Below are 18,599 nucleotides of genomic sequence, written 5' to 3' on the forward strand. Positions count from 1 at the left end.
GTCATCTAGCATCTATTGGCATCAGTTTGGATTTTCCTCTTTGGTGCTCTGTTGATTCCTCTGGTAGTTTTTTGGATTTTACCTATAGCCTCAGTTCATGTTTTGCAATTTTCAAATGACCTGTCCAATGAGAATTTACTTATATTTAACCTTCTTAGTACTTGGATGGCACTTTCCAACTAGGATCCACATCTTTCTTCAATTCAGTAATATATTCAATTATTGGCTCTCAACTGTCATTTTTTTTTAACAATTCTTCCATTTTCTTCTGAAATTCTTACTAGATACATTTGTAGTTTCCTATTCTTCCCTCCAAGTTTCTTTAACTGTTCTTTCAGATTTTTTACTTTGTCTCTCTGTTTTGCATGCTGGGTAGTTTCCTCAATAATATCCTGTAATTTTTAACAGTCTTTCCTTGTGCCCATATATTTGTTTCATTTATTTAGTTTACACTATCCATTGTATTTTTTAATTTTTTCATACCCTAGTTTAATAATTTTACATAAGAGTTATTAGTTTATGATTCTGATTATCCTTAACATACTTATTTTCAAGTTTGATTTGGCTATATTACAAAAATTATCTCAATTGGAATGAATCCATGTTCTGTTGATTTTATTAGCATTAGAGTTCTTCGTGTGTTTGGAATTTTATTTCCCACACTCTTTTCGAAATAGAAGTTCTTTGTTTTTGTTTTTATCTCCTTCTCTCTCTCTCCTATGCTCACCTTCTCTGTTCAATAGGTTTGTGAGTGATATAACTACCCTCTAGAGGTCCAATGCCATAATGATGATTCAAAATTATTAATCCACAGTGATACTCAGGATATCACAGATCCTATTCTAGGATGACAGATGGGCAGTTTGGTTCAGTCTCTGGTTGCTTTGTCTCAGTCAGATCCCTAGACCAAAGCTTGCTATACGTCATAGTCCCAGAAAACAACTGAGAGTCATTATTATCAGCCTCCTTTCCTGAGTGGGGAGGAACACCCCAGCCCATCCTCAATCACTGAGCAAGCTCTGACTCCATGACCTAAGCAGGGTAATACTGAGTCCCTTTACTCTGCCAATGCATGCTTGTACACCTAGCAAGCCTCTGGCGTCAGCCACCCTTACCGCTTTGCAAATCTAATCCACTTCCAGTCCGCAGAAAAGTTTATTTTTCAGCTCAGCTCTGATGCTCTGCTTCTTGTTTTTCATATTCTCTCTCATTGCTGTGTAATGGGAAAAGAAAGGCTGCATCAAAGTACAAGGTACTGTGTTATCCTTAGTGGAAATCCGAGCACAGAATTTTTTCTAACTTTACTAAAATTGAACTAGAAGATCATGGGAAAATAAATCACTATGATGTGACAGAAAACAGCAGTGAATTAGAAAGCAGAAGATGATAATAACAGCTAAGGCAGTCTATGTTATGAACAGTTCCAAGTGCTTTGCATGGATTATGTACCTTTTATTTCCATTATATTCTTGTACTCTTACTGCTTTTATAGTCCACAAAAAAAAAGAAAGAAAAGAACAGAGAGGCTACATAACTTTCTCAAGGTCACACAGCCAATAAATGGTAGGTTTGAACCCAGGGAGTCTAACTCCAGAGTCAGAATCTAAATTACCATACCATACTGCCTAGTCCCAGCTTTGCCCCAGAGTAGCTTTGTAATCCTGGGAATGTTATTTCACCTCTTTGTACCAAAGTTTTCTCTACTGTGAAATGAAATCATTACACTAGATGATTTCTCATCTATTTTTCCAAACTCTAGTTGTCTGATAAAATGAACTTACAGTTCTGGTTAGTTACCTATTTCAGAGTACCCTCTTAAATTGGGGGGGACATCTTTAAATTTATTTTAAAACAATCTTTAATGAGCTATGTAACATTTTAAAAAGAAAACTTCATCACTTAAAATGTTCTATAGAAGGAGAGATAAGAAAACTGCAAATCAATCACAAGTCTGCAATTATAGTATCAAGTGAATGTCCATTCAGTAAATTAGTATGAAATGTCTTGAACATAAATATAAACTTAAAAGTATAGCTGTATGAGAAGACTTGGGTTCTCTAACTTGGGTTCTCTCTTGTCTCTAACCCAAACAACTTTTCTTGGACCTTGGTTGCCTAGTGAGATAGTTGGATTTTGGAGGTCCCTTCTGTTTCTAACATTCTCTTTAGTCCACAAGTGAGAATCTATCAAAGTAGATCAGTGAAGGTATTATTTGTATAGACTACAAATATATGAAAAGGAAAAGCTGCACTTATGCCACGAATGACAAGAATCCCTGGGTCAAGTTAGTTTCCTAATTTACGTTTCATAGGAAGAGTATGTCCATGGAATTTAGTTAGGAGTGTGGGCTCTAGTCAGATTGCCTGAGTTAGTTTCTTTCTAAAGAGTTACTTAAACTCTCTGGCCCTAATTTCCCCCATCTGTAAAATGAGAATAATCACAATTCCTACTTATTGTTATAACCAAATGAGATAACAAACTTTAACTGCTTATGCCTAGCACATAGTAGGTGATCAGCAAGTGTTTGCATTTATTAATAGTAGTCATTTGAATAATTGAGGCTGTTTATAGAGTCTGCATTTCTAAATATCTATTAAAAACATAGGTTCACATCATCATGAATAACTTAGATGCCTAAAGACAAAGGGGCATGATTGGGGCAACTTATTGCAATTTCTCTTACCCTAAAATCTCGTACTCCATGTCTATACCTATTAGTTTGAAAGAGTGATGTTTTAATAAGTATTCATTCGGTATTGTTTGATGCTTTATATTTCAGGCAAATTAGAAATGGTTCTTGCCTTTACAGTAAAGGATATCATCTAAAACCCATGTATAAATGGGAAAAGATGAGGCAGCAAACAAGAGACTTTAGCTTGCTGGTCACACATCTACATGCCCTGTAATCAGAATGCATTTGTCAGAAAAGAGACACTGCAAGAACAACAGTCACTGTTTCTTCAAAACCCCTGGAATTGTCTTAAGACGTGGAGACTATACATAGCCTCAGATGTTTTTACCAAAATCTATGTTTCTATGCTTTTGACTGAAATGGAGAAAACTAAGTTGAAATGTAGTGAATAAAGGAACAAAGAGAGAGTGAATAGAAATACAATAGAAGATTCATTTTATGAACACATTGTATGCTCATTTTATGAACATTTTATGTAAATCTGGATCCATTTTTTCATAAAACAAAAAAAAAACAGAGGAAAAAGAAACAAACAAAACCACTGACCCTGCCCAAATTGAAATCTTCTTGCTTATATCTGCAATTGCTGTATGATACCTGTTTTAAACACTTCTTGGGCCATAGCAGCATAAAATTCATAACATCTGGCATTTAATTTAAAAAAATTCAAACCCACTTTTGACTTGAAGAAACTACAAAATCCTTTTAGTTCATGATAGCAGTGACCTATTTCAAAAAGGTTCAATAAGATTTGATGTTGGAAACTGCCTTGAAGACACAAATTGCTATAATTATCTTTGAATATACATATCATTAAACTAAAATGAATGGCAATAAACCAGCACAAAAATACCTAAACTATTCAGAGCACATTATTACAAAACAATAGAAAAATAGTTTCCTTCACTCTTTCAACATAGGTAATTTGGACTATAGTTTCCACGTTTTATCTCTATAAGTGAAATCAAATAATATTTCCCTCTATTTAGACTATTAGTCTATTTTCAAAAGACAGATGCTATATATATATATATATGTGTGTGTATATATATATGCATACACATATATGTATGTGTGTATATATATATATATATATATATATACTCATTGTAAGTTACACTTAGCATTTTACTTTAAGGAAAATATATAAGCTGAGTAGTTTAAAAAAGAGAACTATTTTGATAAAATTTGAACAGAAATAAACAGGATATGGTATTAAAAAATATTCACAGTATAGTTAAATTTCCAACTATTTCAAAGATTTGTTTAGAACAGTCATTCTTAACATTCAGAACCTTTGGCTCTTTCCATAGTGGTACTGCAGTGATAGAAAAAAAATATAATGTTCAGTTATTCATTCTGATTGCAGTTTTTAATGTAATTTGCCCTGTGCATCCCGAGTTCACCTTGTCAGAGAGTACTGCTTCCCCAAGGCTGCCCCAGGGTCCTGTTGACGGATTGCTCTAATTGCAGTTGGCGCTGTAAACAAGGCAGCTACTCCATGCTCCGCGAGCACACGAAAATAAGCGCCAGCATCCGGTGTTCCCACAGGCTTCCCCTACAAGGAGATTCATTTAAAATGTCACTGCGTAAAATGTCTCATATTTCATTGACTGTTCAATACTTACACATTTAACACAGCAATATTAACAAAATGGGGTTCTCAACATTAAAACTGTTTATCTTAGTTTTAAAATATTCCCATGTTCATCATAAATAAAACAAACCAAATGCCCAGGCATCAGAGAGCCCATTTGCTCCAATAGTGCATCCTAAAAGCTTTTCAAATTGCACTTTTCCTTTCATAAGTTTTGAAAGATAAAGGACTGGAAATATATATATATCACATTCAAATTAATAACATAAAACAGTCTTGTATTTTCCAAGCAATTAAATACATTGTTTTGTCTGGCAGATTATATGAGAAATGTGGTTGCTATGAATTTCTAACATTAAACTTTTTTTCATGATCGCTACTAAAAGTGACAATAGCAATTCTCAAAATATATGAGAAGACAGAAAAATCTGGAATCACAGTGATTTCTGAGCAATGACCTTTTCAATTAAATGTTTCACTCCAAGAAAAGCAATTTCTAAGAATTTTTTTAAAAATCCAATAAGATATCTCAGAATATGTAGGTTTTCCACAGCCTCAAAATGACATTATGCATGTTCAAAGGATAATCCATTCATAAAAATTTTTATGGACTATACAGTTCAAAATGACACAAAGCATTTTTTAACTGATGTTCCTGCAAAGTGGAAAATGAGCATGGCATAAATAAATCAGTAATTCTGCAAAAATTCAAAGTGTCCCATAAAATCTATGTTGGCCCAACCATACCCCCTCATTCCTCAATACATTCTCATCACTGGTACTTCCTTTGTTTCTAAAGTCAGGTGACTGGAATGTTAAATATATATATAATATATATTTCACAGTCAAATCCTTTTGGAAGGGGTTGGGGTAAACAGGTTTCCTATTTTGGACCATTTCTTGTGACTAAAAAGTGTTAAAGTACATCAGGAAATTCTAAGAGATGAGTGACTCTACGTAATATTTCCTAAACTTTGTCCATATCCCCCATCTGAGCATCCCATGGACCTTGTATTCTGGAAAACACACTTGGGAAACACTGAACTATGGTAAGAAAAGGAAAGGAGAGGAGAGGGGAGGGGAGGGGAGGGGAGAGGAGAGGGGAGGGGAGGGGAGGGGAGAGCGGAGGGGAGGGGAGGGGAGGGGAGGGGAGGGGAGGGGAGGGGAGGGGAGGGGAGGGGAGGGGAGGGGAGAGGAGAGGGGAGGGGAGGAGAGGAGAGAGGGAGGAAGGAAGGAAAGAAAAAATTTGCTAGAAGTCAACTCAGAGGTCTCCCCAAATAGAGAATAATAAAGGAGTGGATGACAATATGAGGCCAACCATAGCCATTTAATAATTTTGATTCACTATCCACTTCTAATTGGATCTTTGCTAGAGCACTATTTAGTTTTTACATTTATTTTTTTAATAGTTACCCTTAATATTCTTTAATGTAGTTATATTTTCCTTTTTTTTACTACCTTTGTTATATTCTGTTGCTTCTTCTCGTGCTCTTTTAATACCAAAGAAGATATTTGTTGCAACTAGAAATTCATTTTTATTATCACAACTATTCCAAAACACTTGATTTCAATTTATTTCATTACTATCCCATACAGGTCAACACGTTGACATAGTATAAAAAGCTGCCAGATACAGTCTGGCAACTCATGTATATAATTTAACTCACAAATTTTGAAGCCTTGAGCATATCAGCACTAACTGTATTATTTCTAACCAAGGGAGATAAACATTTGACTTTTATTTCTTCAAATCTGTCTTAGGCACTGATCACCTTGTGCAGTAGATTGTGACTTTGGAAACTTGACCTCACCCACGTAAAAATGATTTGTCAACTGACTTTATGCAATTGACTTGCCCTGTCAATGCTGCCATTTTCTTGCCTGCTAAATAAGAATAAATCACTTTTCCAATATGATTCCGATAAGCTAAAAGAACTGAGGTAATATTTTAAGACGGTTTGACCTCTACTGAAGAATGATATTTTATAGCCAATGAGAGTTGAATTCCACTGCAGTGCCAGCGTCATGGGACAATGATAATATACTCACTAAAGAATGCTATTAGTGTCATAATGAAAATGCTATACCATAATGACTACCTACATGGAGGACACAATTTGATGTATTTTACAGTGCCTTCAAATTAATTGTATCTAATGATAATGAAACAATAGTTAATTAGAAATAATAGTTAATAACTGCACTATACTTTTTATAGATAATATAAAATTGTTACTGTTGCAATTCTGACCCTGCACCAAATTTCCAGCAATATTACATTTCTTGAACATAAAAAATCAAAATAACATGTCATTACAATTAGGATACTAACGGAAGTGATGCATAAAAGCTCACAATGTTTTTTGTAAGTCAGTTGAATTAAGAAAGGTTCAGTTGTTTTGTCTTTTATTGTCCATGCCTCAGAAGATCATTTGAGGCAATGAGTGATATTTCCTTATTTTGGAATTACATTAATATTTACATATTTTATTTTTTATTTTCTTAAAACTTCTTTTTGATCTCAAATCTTCATTAAAATATAAGTTATGATACATCAAAGAAATTATTGTTCCCCAAAACAGCCTGCTGATTAACACAAACATTAGGATCTGAATGATATAAACATCTCAGCAAATATAATACAGCACAGAATAAGATCTTTCATCAGAAACCATTGTTTGCATACAAACAATCATAATACATTAAACAGTGCTAATATATTCATTAATTTAATAAATACTTATTGGTCATTTACTGTGGTCTAGACACTTTTCTAAATTCTGGGAATAATTATTTGAACAAGCCAGGTAAGGTCCTGCTCTAAGGGAACTTACACTCTAGTAATTGGGGGGACGGGGGCGGTGCGTGTAGTAATATTATTAAAAATTACATAGCAGGTGCTATAAGTTATTTTGTGTCTAATAAAGGGAAAGACTACAGTGATAAACGTAGGACCCATATGTTCTCAGCATCTATCACCACTAGCAGCTTCAGAAAACTGAAGCAACGCCAGTAAGCCTCTTTCATTATGAACTCTAAATGCAGATGACTCAATGCCTTATTGATTTGATCCAACACTCTTCTCTCCTGCCCTCCTGCACATCACAGGCTCATGTGCACACACAGACATGCATGCACACATAAGCAATATGACTCCTTTATAATGCTTTTTTAAAGTAACCAGTAACACTAAGTATGCTGAGCTGCTTGGAAAAAATGACACTGACTCCAGAACTTGCATATTCAGTAAGGGGCAATAGCCCCAAACCTATTCAATTTTAAAATAAGAAGATTCTAAGATTATAGGGATTTTTAACAAACAACATATACACCCAAAGCAGTAATGCAGCTAACTTAAAATCTCTTTAAAACTCAATCGATGTCATTACCAGTTGCTTTGATTCCCTGCCTCTAAACTAAAGTCTACAGTGTTCATTGCTGCCCAGAAAACAAAGGCAGAAAGCAATCCCTAAATGGCAAAGCAGAGATTATGAGCTTTCAGCTGTTATAAATCATGACTTTTTAACATCAGAGATTTATAAAATATCAACTGCTTATATTTATATTGTGGTTAGCAAAGGTACAAAGCACAGCAAACATGACAGTTCTCTTCAGATACCAAATATCTTAAAATTAACCTTCACTTAAAATTGTCTACCACTTACTGCTTCAATGTGTTAATATTAATGGACCACAGATGTAAGTTCAGAGTTAGAAAACCAGGTAATGCCTAGACTTCTCACACAATTTCCAGTGAGGTTAAGTTTCCAACACAGAAAAGTAGTGAAATACAACTTAAAACAAAGGTATACTTAAACATTAGAATTAAATTTTTGAGTAAAAAAAAAAATTGGCTTTATTATTAATCCTATGATTTCAGTTTATTCAAGGTTTGGGGGTCAATGGTACTTGTGATTTCTCAGACTTTGACATAAAATTTTTGAGTCAACTACAGTTTTTGCCTCTTTTTGTGGCAGGATTTGAAATACATTTGGTCTCTTTTTGAACACTACTTCTGAGAATGTCATGCAAGGCATGTTTTTACTATAGTTCTAAGGTGAAGACAGCAAAAATCCCTTATGGACTAGTTCTGAATTTCATTTCAGCATACAGGTGCAGCAGTGTCAGCTTATTTATTTAGGAAGGGTGATGAAATTGACAATAGCATTTGTTGAGTTCCTACTACATGCCTGGTATCAAGGGATGCAAGTTTGGACATGCAACATCTAAACCTGAGACTTGTTAAAACATAAGCAATTTTCCAGGGTATATTATTTAGTGAAAAAAGCAAAATGTAGAATAGTGTGCATACCATTTGTACAATGCTGTTTGTATACAAAAAGAAAAGACACTGCTTATACATGAATGAACTATTGTAAACAAGAGATTGATTGCTTCCAAGTGAGAGAAACTGGACAGCTGGGAACAGAGGGCAGTGAGATTTGCACTCTTTACCCTTTTGTGAGTTTTGAAATATGCACCAAGTGCATGCATAACCTTTTTTAAAGATGGGCTTTTTCTTTCCTGAAGTTCCTCTCTTGATAACTCACATTATCTTGTGCCAATTTTGAAAACATTACTGCTGCTTTAAAGCCAGATGGGATAATTGCCCTATGCCTTAAGACCCTCAGCCCTAAGAGTCTATGTTACTATAGCAGACTCCTTTTTGTTTGTTTGTTTTGTTTTTTGTTTTTTTGTGGGTTTTTTTTTTTTTTTTTTTTGGTGAAAAGGAAAGTTTGCTTTATTTTGGATGCTGGCAACCATGGGGGAGGGGGAAGGGCAGACTCCTATCCAAAGGCCAACTCCCCGCTACTGACAACCAGTGGTCAAGAGCTTTTATAAGGATTTTTTTTTTTTTTAAGTAGATCTTTATTGGAGTATAATTGCCTCACAATACTGTGTTAGTTTCTAGTAAAAACTTACCTATAAATACAATTTAATAACTAAAAATTTATATCGACTAACTCATTATTTACTAGAGATTTCCCATCATTCCATGGGCCTCACCTGTGAGAATATGCTTTTATCTTGCTTTCCTTCATCATATCCATACCACCATCTAATTTTACTCTAAACCAGTGATTGTCAACCCTAAATGTACATTAGAACTTCTTGGAATGCTTTTAAAAGGTACCAGTGCCTGGTCCCCACTCCCTGAGATTATGATCTAATCTGAGATGGGGCTGGACAGTGTTATGTTTTATGTGTTCACAAAATAATTATAATCCACAGCCAGGATTAAGAACCAATGCCTAGTCCTTAGACATTAAGCATTACCCAAGGCTAGGCTATTTTCCAATATCCACCTGCCTGGTTACCCTACTGGATGAGCCTAGAATTTAACACTAAACTTTGCTGCTTTTTTCCATATGATATTAATAAATGAGCCAATCAAAGTATTGGTAGAAGAATATACTGATAACTGAAATCTGATAATAGGAGGCCATCTACTGAGAAAATAATTGGAGAGAAATGCCTCATTGCTCCAAATTCTTTATGCCTTGATCTATAAACCAGACTCCACACTGGAGATATATATATATATATATATATATATATATGATTTGTAAGACTTAGCATGCTGAGTACAAATGCCTTATCTCCAAAGGTGGAATGATTAACCCCAGCCCAGCTGCTCTTTCTGTGCTTTCAAGAGACCTTTGAAAATTAAGTTTTAGTTTGGGATTTTACTTTGGTTGTATCACTGCTTGAAATCAATATATCTTTATCTTTTAAATGAAGGGTTTCTGACCTGAATTTCAGGGGGGTTCATAAATATTCTGATTTTTTTTTAATGTGTATATGCTCATTTTCCTAGGGAGGGAAGTCAACTGCTTTTATCAGATTCTGAAATCCCTTTCATAACCAAAACGTTTCTACATATATCCCTAGGTTTCTAGGCAAAATCTCTTCAAAGATTTTGTTTTGCTCTGAGAAACAGCTTGGATGAAGTGAGAGGGCAGATGAACAGGTAGATATCATAGCATCTGTTCATTTTCTTCTACACAGGGTAAATAAGTTTCCCTAGTCCTACCCTTTTAATCCACCTTTATCAAAGGGCTACAAATAGTCTCAAAAATCAAACTTAGTGGTCTACCTGAGGTCCCCAACCAACCTGTCTTCTTTTCCCTCCTATTATTTTGATTATAAGAATTTGCCATTTGTGTAAGTCAAAACCAGTCGAATATCAGCAATTTCACCTGGTTCAAATTAATGCTTTCTATAAACTTGTTATTTTGACAATCCCTCTTTACTATCTCCTGTGGTAGATACCACAAGGATGCAATTCCTCAGGCTTGAGTCCTTGCCTTTCTTCAGTTAAGAAGGACATGTTCTAGCTTCCAGCCTGAAAAAGTAAGATTTCTCCATGACTATATTAAGGATGTGTATGTTTATCTATAACTCCATCTAGATCTATCCCTTTTGTACAAACTTTCACCTGTAAGAGGAATAAGGTCTGAGAATCTAATGTATAACATAGTAACTACAGTTGATAACACTGTATTATACAGAAATTTGCTAAGAGAGTAGAACTTAAACATTCTCAACGGAAAAAAAAATTAATATGGGAAGTGATGGATGTTTTAATTAAGTAGATGGGAGGAATCCTTTCATAATGTGCACATATATCAAATATCCTACAATTTTACTTGTCAATTATACCTCAGTAGAGTTGAAAAAATCAAAAATAGATCTATTGCTTTTGTTTTGGTTCTTCCCCTGCCTTCTCCCATCTCTAGAGTTGACCATACTGGGCCTTGTGGTGATCCTACCCCCAATGAATAAACCACTGCTTCCACCTTGGTCATAAAAATACTAAAATGATGCTTACCCCCAAAAGTATTAATGGCAAGTAAATGAAGCAGAGCAATGGAATTGGTAATTCTGCAGACCCAGTGTTGAGCTAATTAGGGACTCTGACATATTTACTGTTCTCAGCAGTCAGAGAGCATTTATCACTAGGATAGCTGGTAGTTCAAGGCTTCTAGCAGGACTGCTTTCACCTCTGAATTCCTCCACGCTGATGAGCAATCACTCTGCTATCCTGTACTAGAGGAACAAATTCAGGTTTTCTTTACTCATAGTGAGTAGTGAGACTTTGCTGTAAGCAGAGAAATTAGATGGCTTCTTGCATTATTACCCTAACAGATTTCTGCCCAGAAAGTGAAGTGTGGCTATTCCGTATGTATACTGCTATTCAACCTGAGGCTGTACAAAGCCTGACTCCTCCGTACATCCAATAATTTACCAGTACAACCTTCAAGATGCTCCTATTTCCCCACATTAAAAAAAAAATGAACACACAAATTTTCTCACGAAACTGCTCTGATCAGGGTGACTAACCATACCCAAATTGCCAAAGCTCTCTTCAATTTTTGTCCTACCAGACCTCTCTCTGTAGCACTTGGCCCTGCTGATCCCCCATCTTCTGGAAAACCTCCCCTCCACTGGTCTTCAGGACACTTTTCTGATTCCTCCATCGCCTCTCCAATTTCAATGTATATTGCTTTCTTTTCTCAGTCTTCACCTCTCTGCATATCTTGATCACCTTAGGGACTTAAATTATTAACTCTTCTACATCTCTAATTCTGAAAGTTCTTCTGAGTTTCAAACCTGACTTCCCCATATCATACAAATGTCTGCACAGCCCCTTTAAACTCTACATTACCAAAACTCCTCCACAAGAGCTGTTGCTCCCACACTATCGTACTTCAGTTGATAATTGCCATTAATCAGTTGTCCTAGCTGAAGACATCAAAACTATTTTCAACTTCCTTTTTTACCTCTGTCTTACAATATCCACTTGACACTCTAACATCCTGCCTTTGCCTTAATGTTCAGATCACTGATACCCTGGTTCTGGCCATCTAGTTTGCAGTACTCAAGTTTCCCAATTGTTCATCTTAAGACTATGACTAGAGAACACTGCCTTTGGAGCCAGAAAACCTTGTTTCAAATCCCAGCTCCATCACTCTTGTGCCACTGGTAAAGTTATTCAATGTCTCTGATACTCAGTTTCTACAGCTGTAGATAGGGATGCAAAAAATTTGCCCCATGGGTTTGGAGACAGAATTAATTAAAACCATATAAACTTCTTAGAGGAGTTCCTATCATCCAACACTCAAACCACAGTAGCTATTACTTGTACTGTCTCATCCACAAAGCTTTTCCTGTCTACTCTAGCCCTAAACGTCTCTTAAGGGACTAGTAGACAGATTTTTGAGCCAAGGTGGAATCTAAACACTGCCATTTACAAGCTATGTGACCTAAGGCAACTTATTTAATTTTTTTGAGCCTCATTTATTCCATCATCAGAAAATTGTATCAAAACAGATTCAAGAATTTATTGTAGAGTATTAATGGTTCAATGTAATAGTTTCTGGAAATTTTTTCTCATCTTCTATACACTGTAAGAAATTTCTTAGGTAGCGTCTCTTCAATTGGTTTGCTTTCTGTCCTTTACATTAATCTTAATTATTTGACTATATTGTCAGTGCTTTCAGTGCAAGGAGTGTATCTGATACACTCTGCTTCCCTATCAACCCTAGCAAAATGCACAGCTCACAATAGGCACCAATAAATATTGTTGATGGAGCTATGACAATAGCTGCACTTGCTTGTTCTAACATAAAACACAGGCACACAGAGAGAAAAATACACTCAAAAATAAAAATCTTTGAACAATTAGTCATGTGAGAAACGTAAAAGATGCTGGCATCAGCTTTACAATCTTCTCCAATTGATATGATGAAATTATATAGCTGGGATCAAAGTAATAACTGAGTCATCATTTTTCTCATTCTGTACATACATAAAAGCTCATTGCCATTATACTAGATTTAAAAGAAAGAAATAACTTTCTATTATATGAGGAAAAAGGGAAAAGTCTCTGATGTGTGCCCATTGAGTGTATTAGTTAGCAACAATTGTGGCTACTAGTCTTAAAGAAGTAACATACTCTATGCTGGAAAGAAGCATATCTCTGTCCTTGAAAAGGGGATAATAAAGAAAACAGGTTAATATAGGTGGAAGTGCAAATTTCTTGCAAAGAGAAGATAACTCTATATATGCAAGTGACAATTACATTGTTGAAAAGAAGCCTGGGAGGGGTTAAGAATTCAGAACATCCATGTGTGGAAAAATACATCATAGGATGTCTTCATGGAGGTTACAGATCCAGTGCAGCACAGAGCAGACAACACAACATTGAAGAAACACTGGGGATGATTTAACAAGAGTGTTCAATACAAAAATAATTTGAAAGTAGTTCAAAGAATTACCCTCAATATTCTCAAACATGAGACTTTCATACTGGAAAATGGGTTAACGTTTTGATCCATGTATATACAGTGATAATAATGTCTCATATTTTACACAAATTTATATTGTACATACTGTCATATTTTGTATATATTTTATACATACAAATACATATTAATAATATTTCTTTGAAGTTTTCAAACTAATTTCACATACATTGTCTTATTTGATTTTTATACAAATAAAGGAAAGTATAGAGCTCATTTCTACACTAATCATTCTATAAAGAAAGAAAAAAATAGGGGTATCTAAACTCTTCCATCCTCCTATGAATTCAGGAAAAGAACATTCAGTAAGAGATTATCAAGCTGAATACTCTGAAGTTTTCAAAGACATATAGGCAGTTTAAAAGCTAGTAATGATAAAGCCCATCAAAAATAGAAGTGAAGGGTTATAAATGTTCGGATAATAATGAACCATGGAATGTGTTATATTATTTGCAGATTAAAGACTTCAAGGCCACTCTCATTTCACTCACAAGTTCTACTCTGAAAGGACAGATCCTTGAGGGGAGAGACCACTGGGTTATTTTCCACAACTGCTGCTCATTCTTCAAAGTTGATAGGAGCAGGATCAACACATCTCTGTGTGCTGATTCCTTTGCCTGGTGCTTAGAAGAGAACTAATGGGCTCCAAAGGGAGTAGCCTCTAGTGTTCTGATGGCTGCTTCACAGTTGTGAGGACAAACACACTTTGAAAGAAGAAATGTGAGTACCTGAAAATTCAAGCATTACAATGGCCGGATAGCATGGGAATGAATGGTTAGTGTTTATATTATAGAATTTTATTCTGGGAAAGAAAAAATTCATAGTTTTGAATAATAATAGTAGCTTATAATTTCTAATATTTATTGTACAATTATATCCTGGCAACTCTCCTAAGGGATTTCAATGGATTAATCAATTTAATGCCATGTAAGAAAGGTACTATTAATAGTGATATTTATAGATGAGAAAACTGAGGCTGAGAACAGTTAAGTAACTTGTCTGAGGCCAAATAATTAATATGTAGAAGTTTCAGGAATCATGCTACGGAAGTCTGAACTTCCATGCTTCCTCTCAAACGTTAAAAATTTTCATTATTTTAGAATGAAACCTTTCTTCAGTAAATGCGTTTGGAAGGTGAGCATCACTCACTATGAAAAGAAACTGGAATTAATTCCAGAGTTAAAAAATTAAAATATGTTATCAAATAATATATTTATTCTAGAAAAAAAAAAAACAACTGACTTGGAGAAGATTCACAGAAGTGCAGAGCTGGGAGAATACGTGTCAATTCTCTAGCTTTAATGATGAAGAATTCCCAAAGAGGGTGAATTCATTTGTCCAGGGTCATACAGGTAGATGAAGGCAGAGCAAGATAAGTAACATGGATATTCATATTTCCAGTCCAGTGACCATGCTACTACAACACAACTCAGAATCTTAAATCCTCTACTTCTTCTAACTAATGTATTGCCTGAGAAGGCAGAATGTAGTACGTATCTTCAAAGATAATTGTTGAATTATTAACAGACAACCATCTGCCCTGGTTAATCTAGTGAGGATACCAAAGAGTTGACTGAAATGGCTTGCTGCTATGAAATATACAATTTGTGAAATGCAAACAAATAGAAAATGAAAGCAAGCTTTCATTCCTTGATTTCAAAGAGACTGTTATTACATAAAAATGGCAATTGCCATATCAAGGTCAATTATACCAACTGGTTTATAATTTAATGCCAAGATAGATTTATGGCAACTAATAACTAATAATCCACTCTAGGTAATAACTTATCCAAATTGATTTCTTTTTCTTTTTTATTTAAAGTACAATCTATTTTATTTTGTGTTATTTTTATATACAAGCAGTTTTATATCATTTTTCTCCATTTACACCTTTGTTGAGGTGTAATTAACAAAAATTATATGTATTTAAGGTGTGTAACTTGATATTTTGATACATGTATACATCATCAAATAATCACCACAAACTAATTAATATATTCATCACCTCACATAGTTAGCATTTTCTTTTTTCTTTCTTTTCTTTGTGTGTGTGGTAAGAACACTTATGATCTACCCCCTTAGCAAATTTCATGTATGCAAAACAGTGTTGTTAACTATAGTCACATTGCTGTACATTAGATCTCCAGAACTTAATCACCATGAATACCTAAAACTTTGTATCCCTTGGCCAACATCTTTCTACCCAACAGCAGAAAAATATACATTCTTCCCAAGTGCATACAAAACATTCTCTAGGATAGATCATATGTTAGGTCACAAAACAGTCTTTACAAATTTAAGAAAACAGAAATCATTCCAAGTATCTTTTCTGACCACAATGGAATGAAACTAGAAATCAAAAACAGTAAGAAAATAGGAAAATTCACAAATACATGGAAAATAAACAACACACTCTTGAACTACCACTGGGTCAATAAGGAAGTCAAAAGAGAATTTTAAAAGTATCTTGAGACAAAAAGAAATGAGAACACAACATACCAAACTTGTGGGATGCAACAAAAGCAATACTAAGAGGTAAATTTATAGTGATAAACGCTGTCAATAAAAAAAAAGAAAGGTTTCAGATAAAATAACTTTACACCTCAAGGAACCAGAAAAAGAAGAATAATTAAGCCTAAAGTTAGCAGAAGGAAGGAAATAGTAAAGACTAGAGTAGAAGTAAATCAGAGAATGGAAAAACAATAGAAAAAATTAAAATTACAAGTTGACCTTTTTGAGAAGATAAAATCGACAAACCCTTAGCTAGACTAACTAGGAAAAAAAGAGAAAAGACTCAAATAAATATAATCAGAAATGAAAGAGGAGACAATATAACGGATGTCTCAGATATTAAAAGAATCATAAGGGACTACTATGAGATGTTTGTCAGCTAAGCTGGTTTCTTGCTCAGCCACCACTACCATTGTGGAAGCCTGGGTTCCATTGTACTAGGCAATTGAAATGTGTGTACAAGACACATATTTGTACATTAGCACCCAAGCAAAGATAAGGAAAAAGACAGGACCAAGGAGGATTTGCTTGCCCTTGAGAAGAAGGGTTGGGTTTTGATTTAGCAGATGCCAGGCCTTCTGAAAAAGGGGGCAAATAGGAAATAGAAGAGAGAGGCCAGAAAACATATGAGTATAACCACCATTTACAAACACACACACACACATGCCCTCATACACACAGCAGGTTGCTAAATTTGTTTATACATGAAAGTTCCTATATTAGAGTACTGTTTGTTACATTCTTCCTCTTTGACAAAACCTCTATACTAAGTATGTCCTTGTCCATATGTTGCTAGGGATAGGTCTGTTTCAATCAGCATGCATTAATAAAATAAATTTATAGAAAGGTACTGTTTGTTTTCTTCCTCTCAAAAATAAGGACTGAATTATTCAGAATTGGTTTACATACTTTAATTGGTCAGTCCAATATGGCTTCCAGAATTGCATACATTAAATATGTCCCGGTCAATGAACAAAATTAAATCTTTGCTTATTAAAAAATATAACGGATTACTTAAGTTGCTCATGAAGTTCTCTAGTAAAGAGAATGTTAGAATTACTTTTTCCTCTCTCAGGGAAAAAAGTCCTTACTTACAAATGAAGTTGTTGTGTTTTTTTTTTTCTGATATATTCATTCAGGCATTTATTTAACAAATATTTATTGAGAGCTCAGAATGTATCAAAAACAAGGCTAAAAGTTGAGACTTGATGGTGAGCAAACACTAACATGATAGCTTCCCTCTCAGAGTTCAGAATAGAGAGGGGCAAATAAATCAAAGGAGCCTATAAACTAATGTGAAATGGCAACTGTGACACAAGTCAGGAAGGAAAAACCCAAGGTGCTTAAGAGAGACTACAAAGATTTGACCTAGTCAGAGAGGTCAAGGGGGGGCTTCCCTCAGGAAGTGACACTTGGCTGTGCTCTAAAGTATCAGAGGAATATATTTCAGGCAACAAGTAGGAAAAGTACTGTAGCAGAAATGAGCATAAGAATAACTTCAGAAAAACAGGAGCATGTTGTGCCTTAGAAGGGAAGAAAGTGACTAAGATAGAGTGAAAGTCAACCCTTTCAAATGTTGAAAAGTCAAGTATGAAGAGGACTGAAAATGTCCATTGGCATCTGAAAAAATAGAGGTCACTAGGGAAATTATCAAAAAGCTGTTATTATGAAATGATGATGACAGAGGCCAACTGGAGAGGATTGCAGAGTTAAGTTCTAGGTTAGAAAACGAAGCTATTGGGTATAGGCAAGCCTTTAAAGATGAAGAAAGAGTATTGTAACTGCAAGGGGATAGAGAATCAAGGATTTTTGTGGGGTTTTTTGGTTGTTGTTTGTTTGTTTTAATGAGAGAAACAGGGATGTGTTGAAAATTTGGTAGTTATCAGGAAGCTAAAACCAAAGCAGACAACCAGGATTTCCAACATGTTTTTACCCTGCAGATGTTGGGCTATATGTCCTCTATGGCAAAAAAGAAAATCTTATTTAAATATCCACTGTAAGCTTTTATGGTGAAACACAGATTGTTTCAAGTGAGTAACTCTTATGTACTTAGAAGTTAAACTGAATATCCAACTTAGTTATAACCATTTTCAATTTTTTTTCAGCCATTGTAATTATAGATTTGTATTAAATTCCAGAATATAACTTTAACTTTGCTGAGAAAAAAAGGATTCATTCATCATTTATTCATAAGATATCATGAACCATTTGCATTCAACAAAAAGAGAAATGTTTTATGAACTGGTTGCTGTACTCTAGATGATTTGGGCACAAAATGAACTGCAAATCTCTTAATACTTCAGAATATCAATTTTTGTTAAATTAAAATATATCATTAAGGAAAAATATTATCACAGATACCAATTCACTGTCTACCTCATTTATAGCTTTGAAATACTATAATTCATTAAGAATGAAAATAAAACTTTGATCAACTGTATATGATTTTATTTCTCTTTAGAAAAGGTAATCCTATGAAGATATGAATGAT

General features: G+C 34.5%; 1 protein-coding gene across 3 annotated transcripts in view; it reads right to left on the reverse strand.

Annotated features, from left to right (window-relative positions):
• Positions 1–18,599, reverse strand: part of ACSS3 (acyl-CoA synthetase short chain family member 3) — a 157,169-nt gene that overhangs the window by 57,863 nt on the left and 80,707 nt on the right. For all 3 annotated transcript variants that reach the window (XM_061204879.1, XM_061204877.1, XM_061204878.1), the window contains one exon: positions 4,099–4,250. In XM_061204879.1, the coding sequence (XP_061060862.1) occupies positions 4,099–4,250 (152 nt within the window). The remainder of the gene's footprint in view (positions 1–4,098; positions 4,251–18,599) is intronic.

This window comes from Eubalaena glacialis, chromosome 11, assembly GCF_028564815.1.
Source record: "Eubalaena glacialis isolate mEubGla1 chromosome 11, mEubGla1.1.hap2.+ XY, whole genome shotgun sequence".
In the NCBI taxonomy this organism is placed as follows: domain Eukaryota; kingdom Metazoa; phylum Chordata; class Mammalia; order Artiodactyla; family Balaenidae; genus Eubalaena; species Eubalaena glacialis.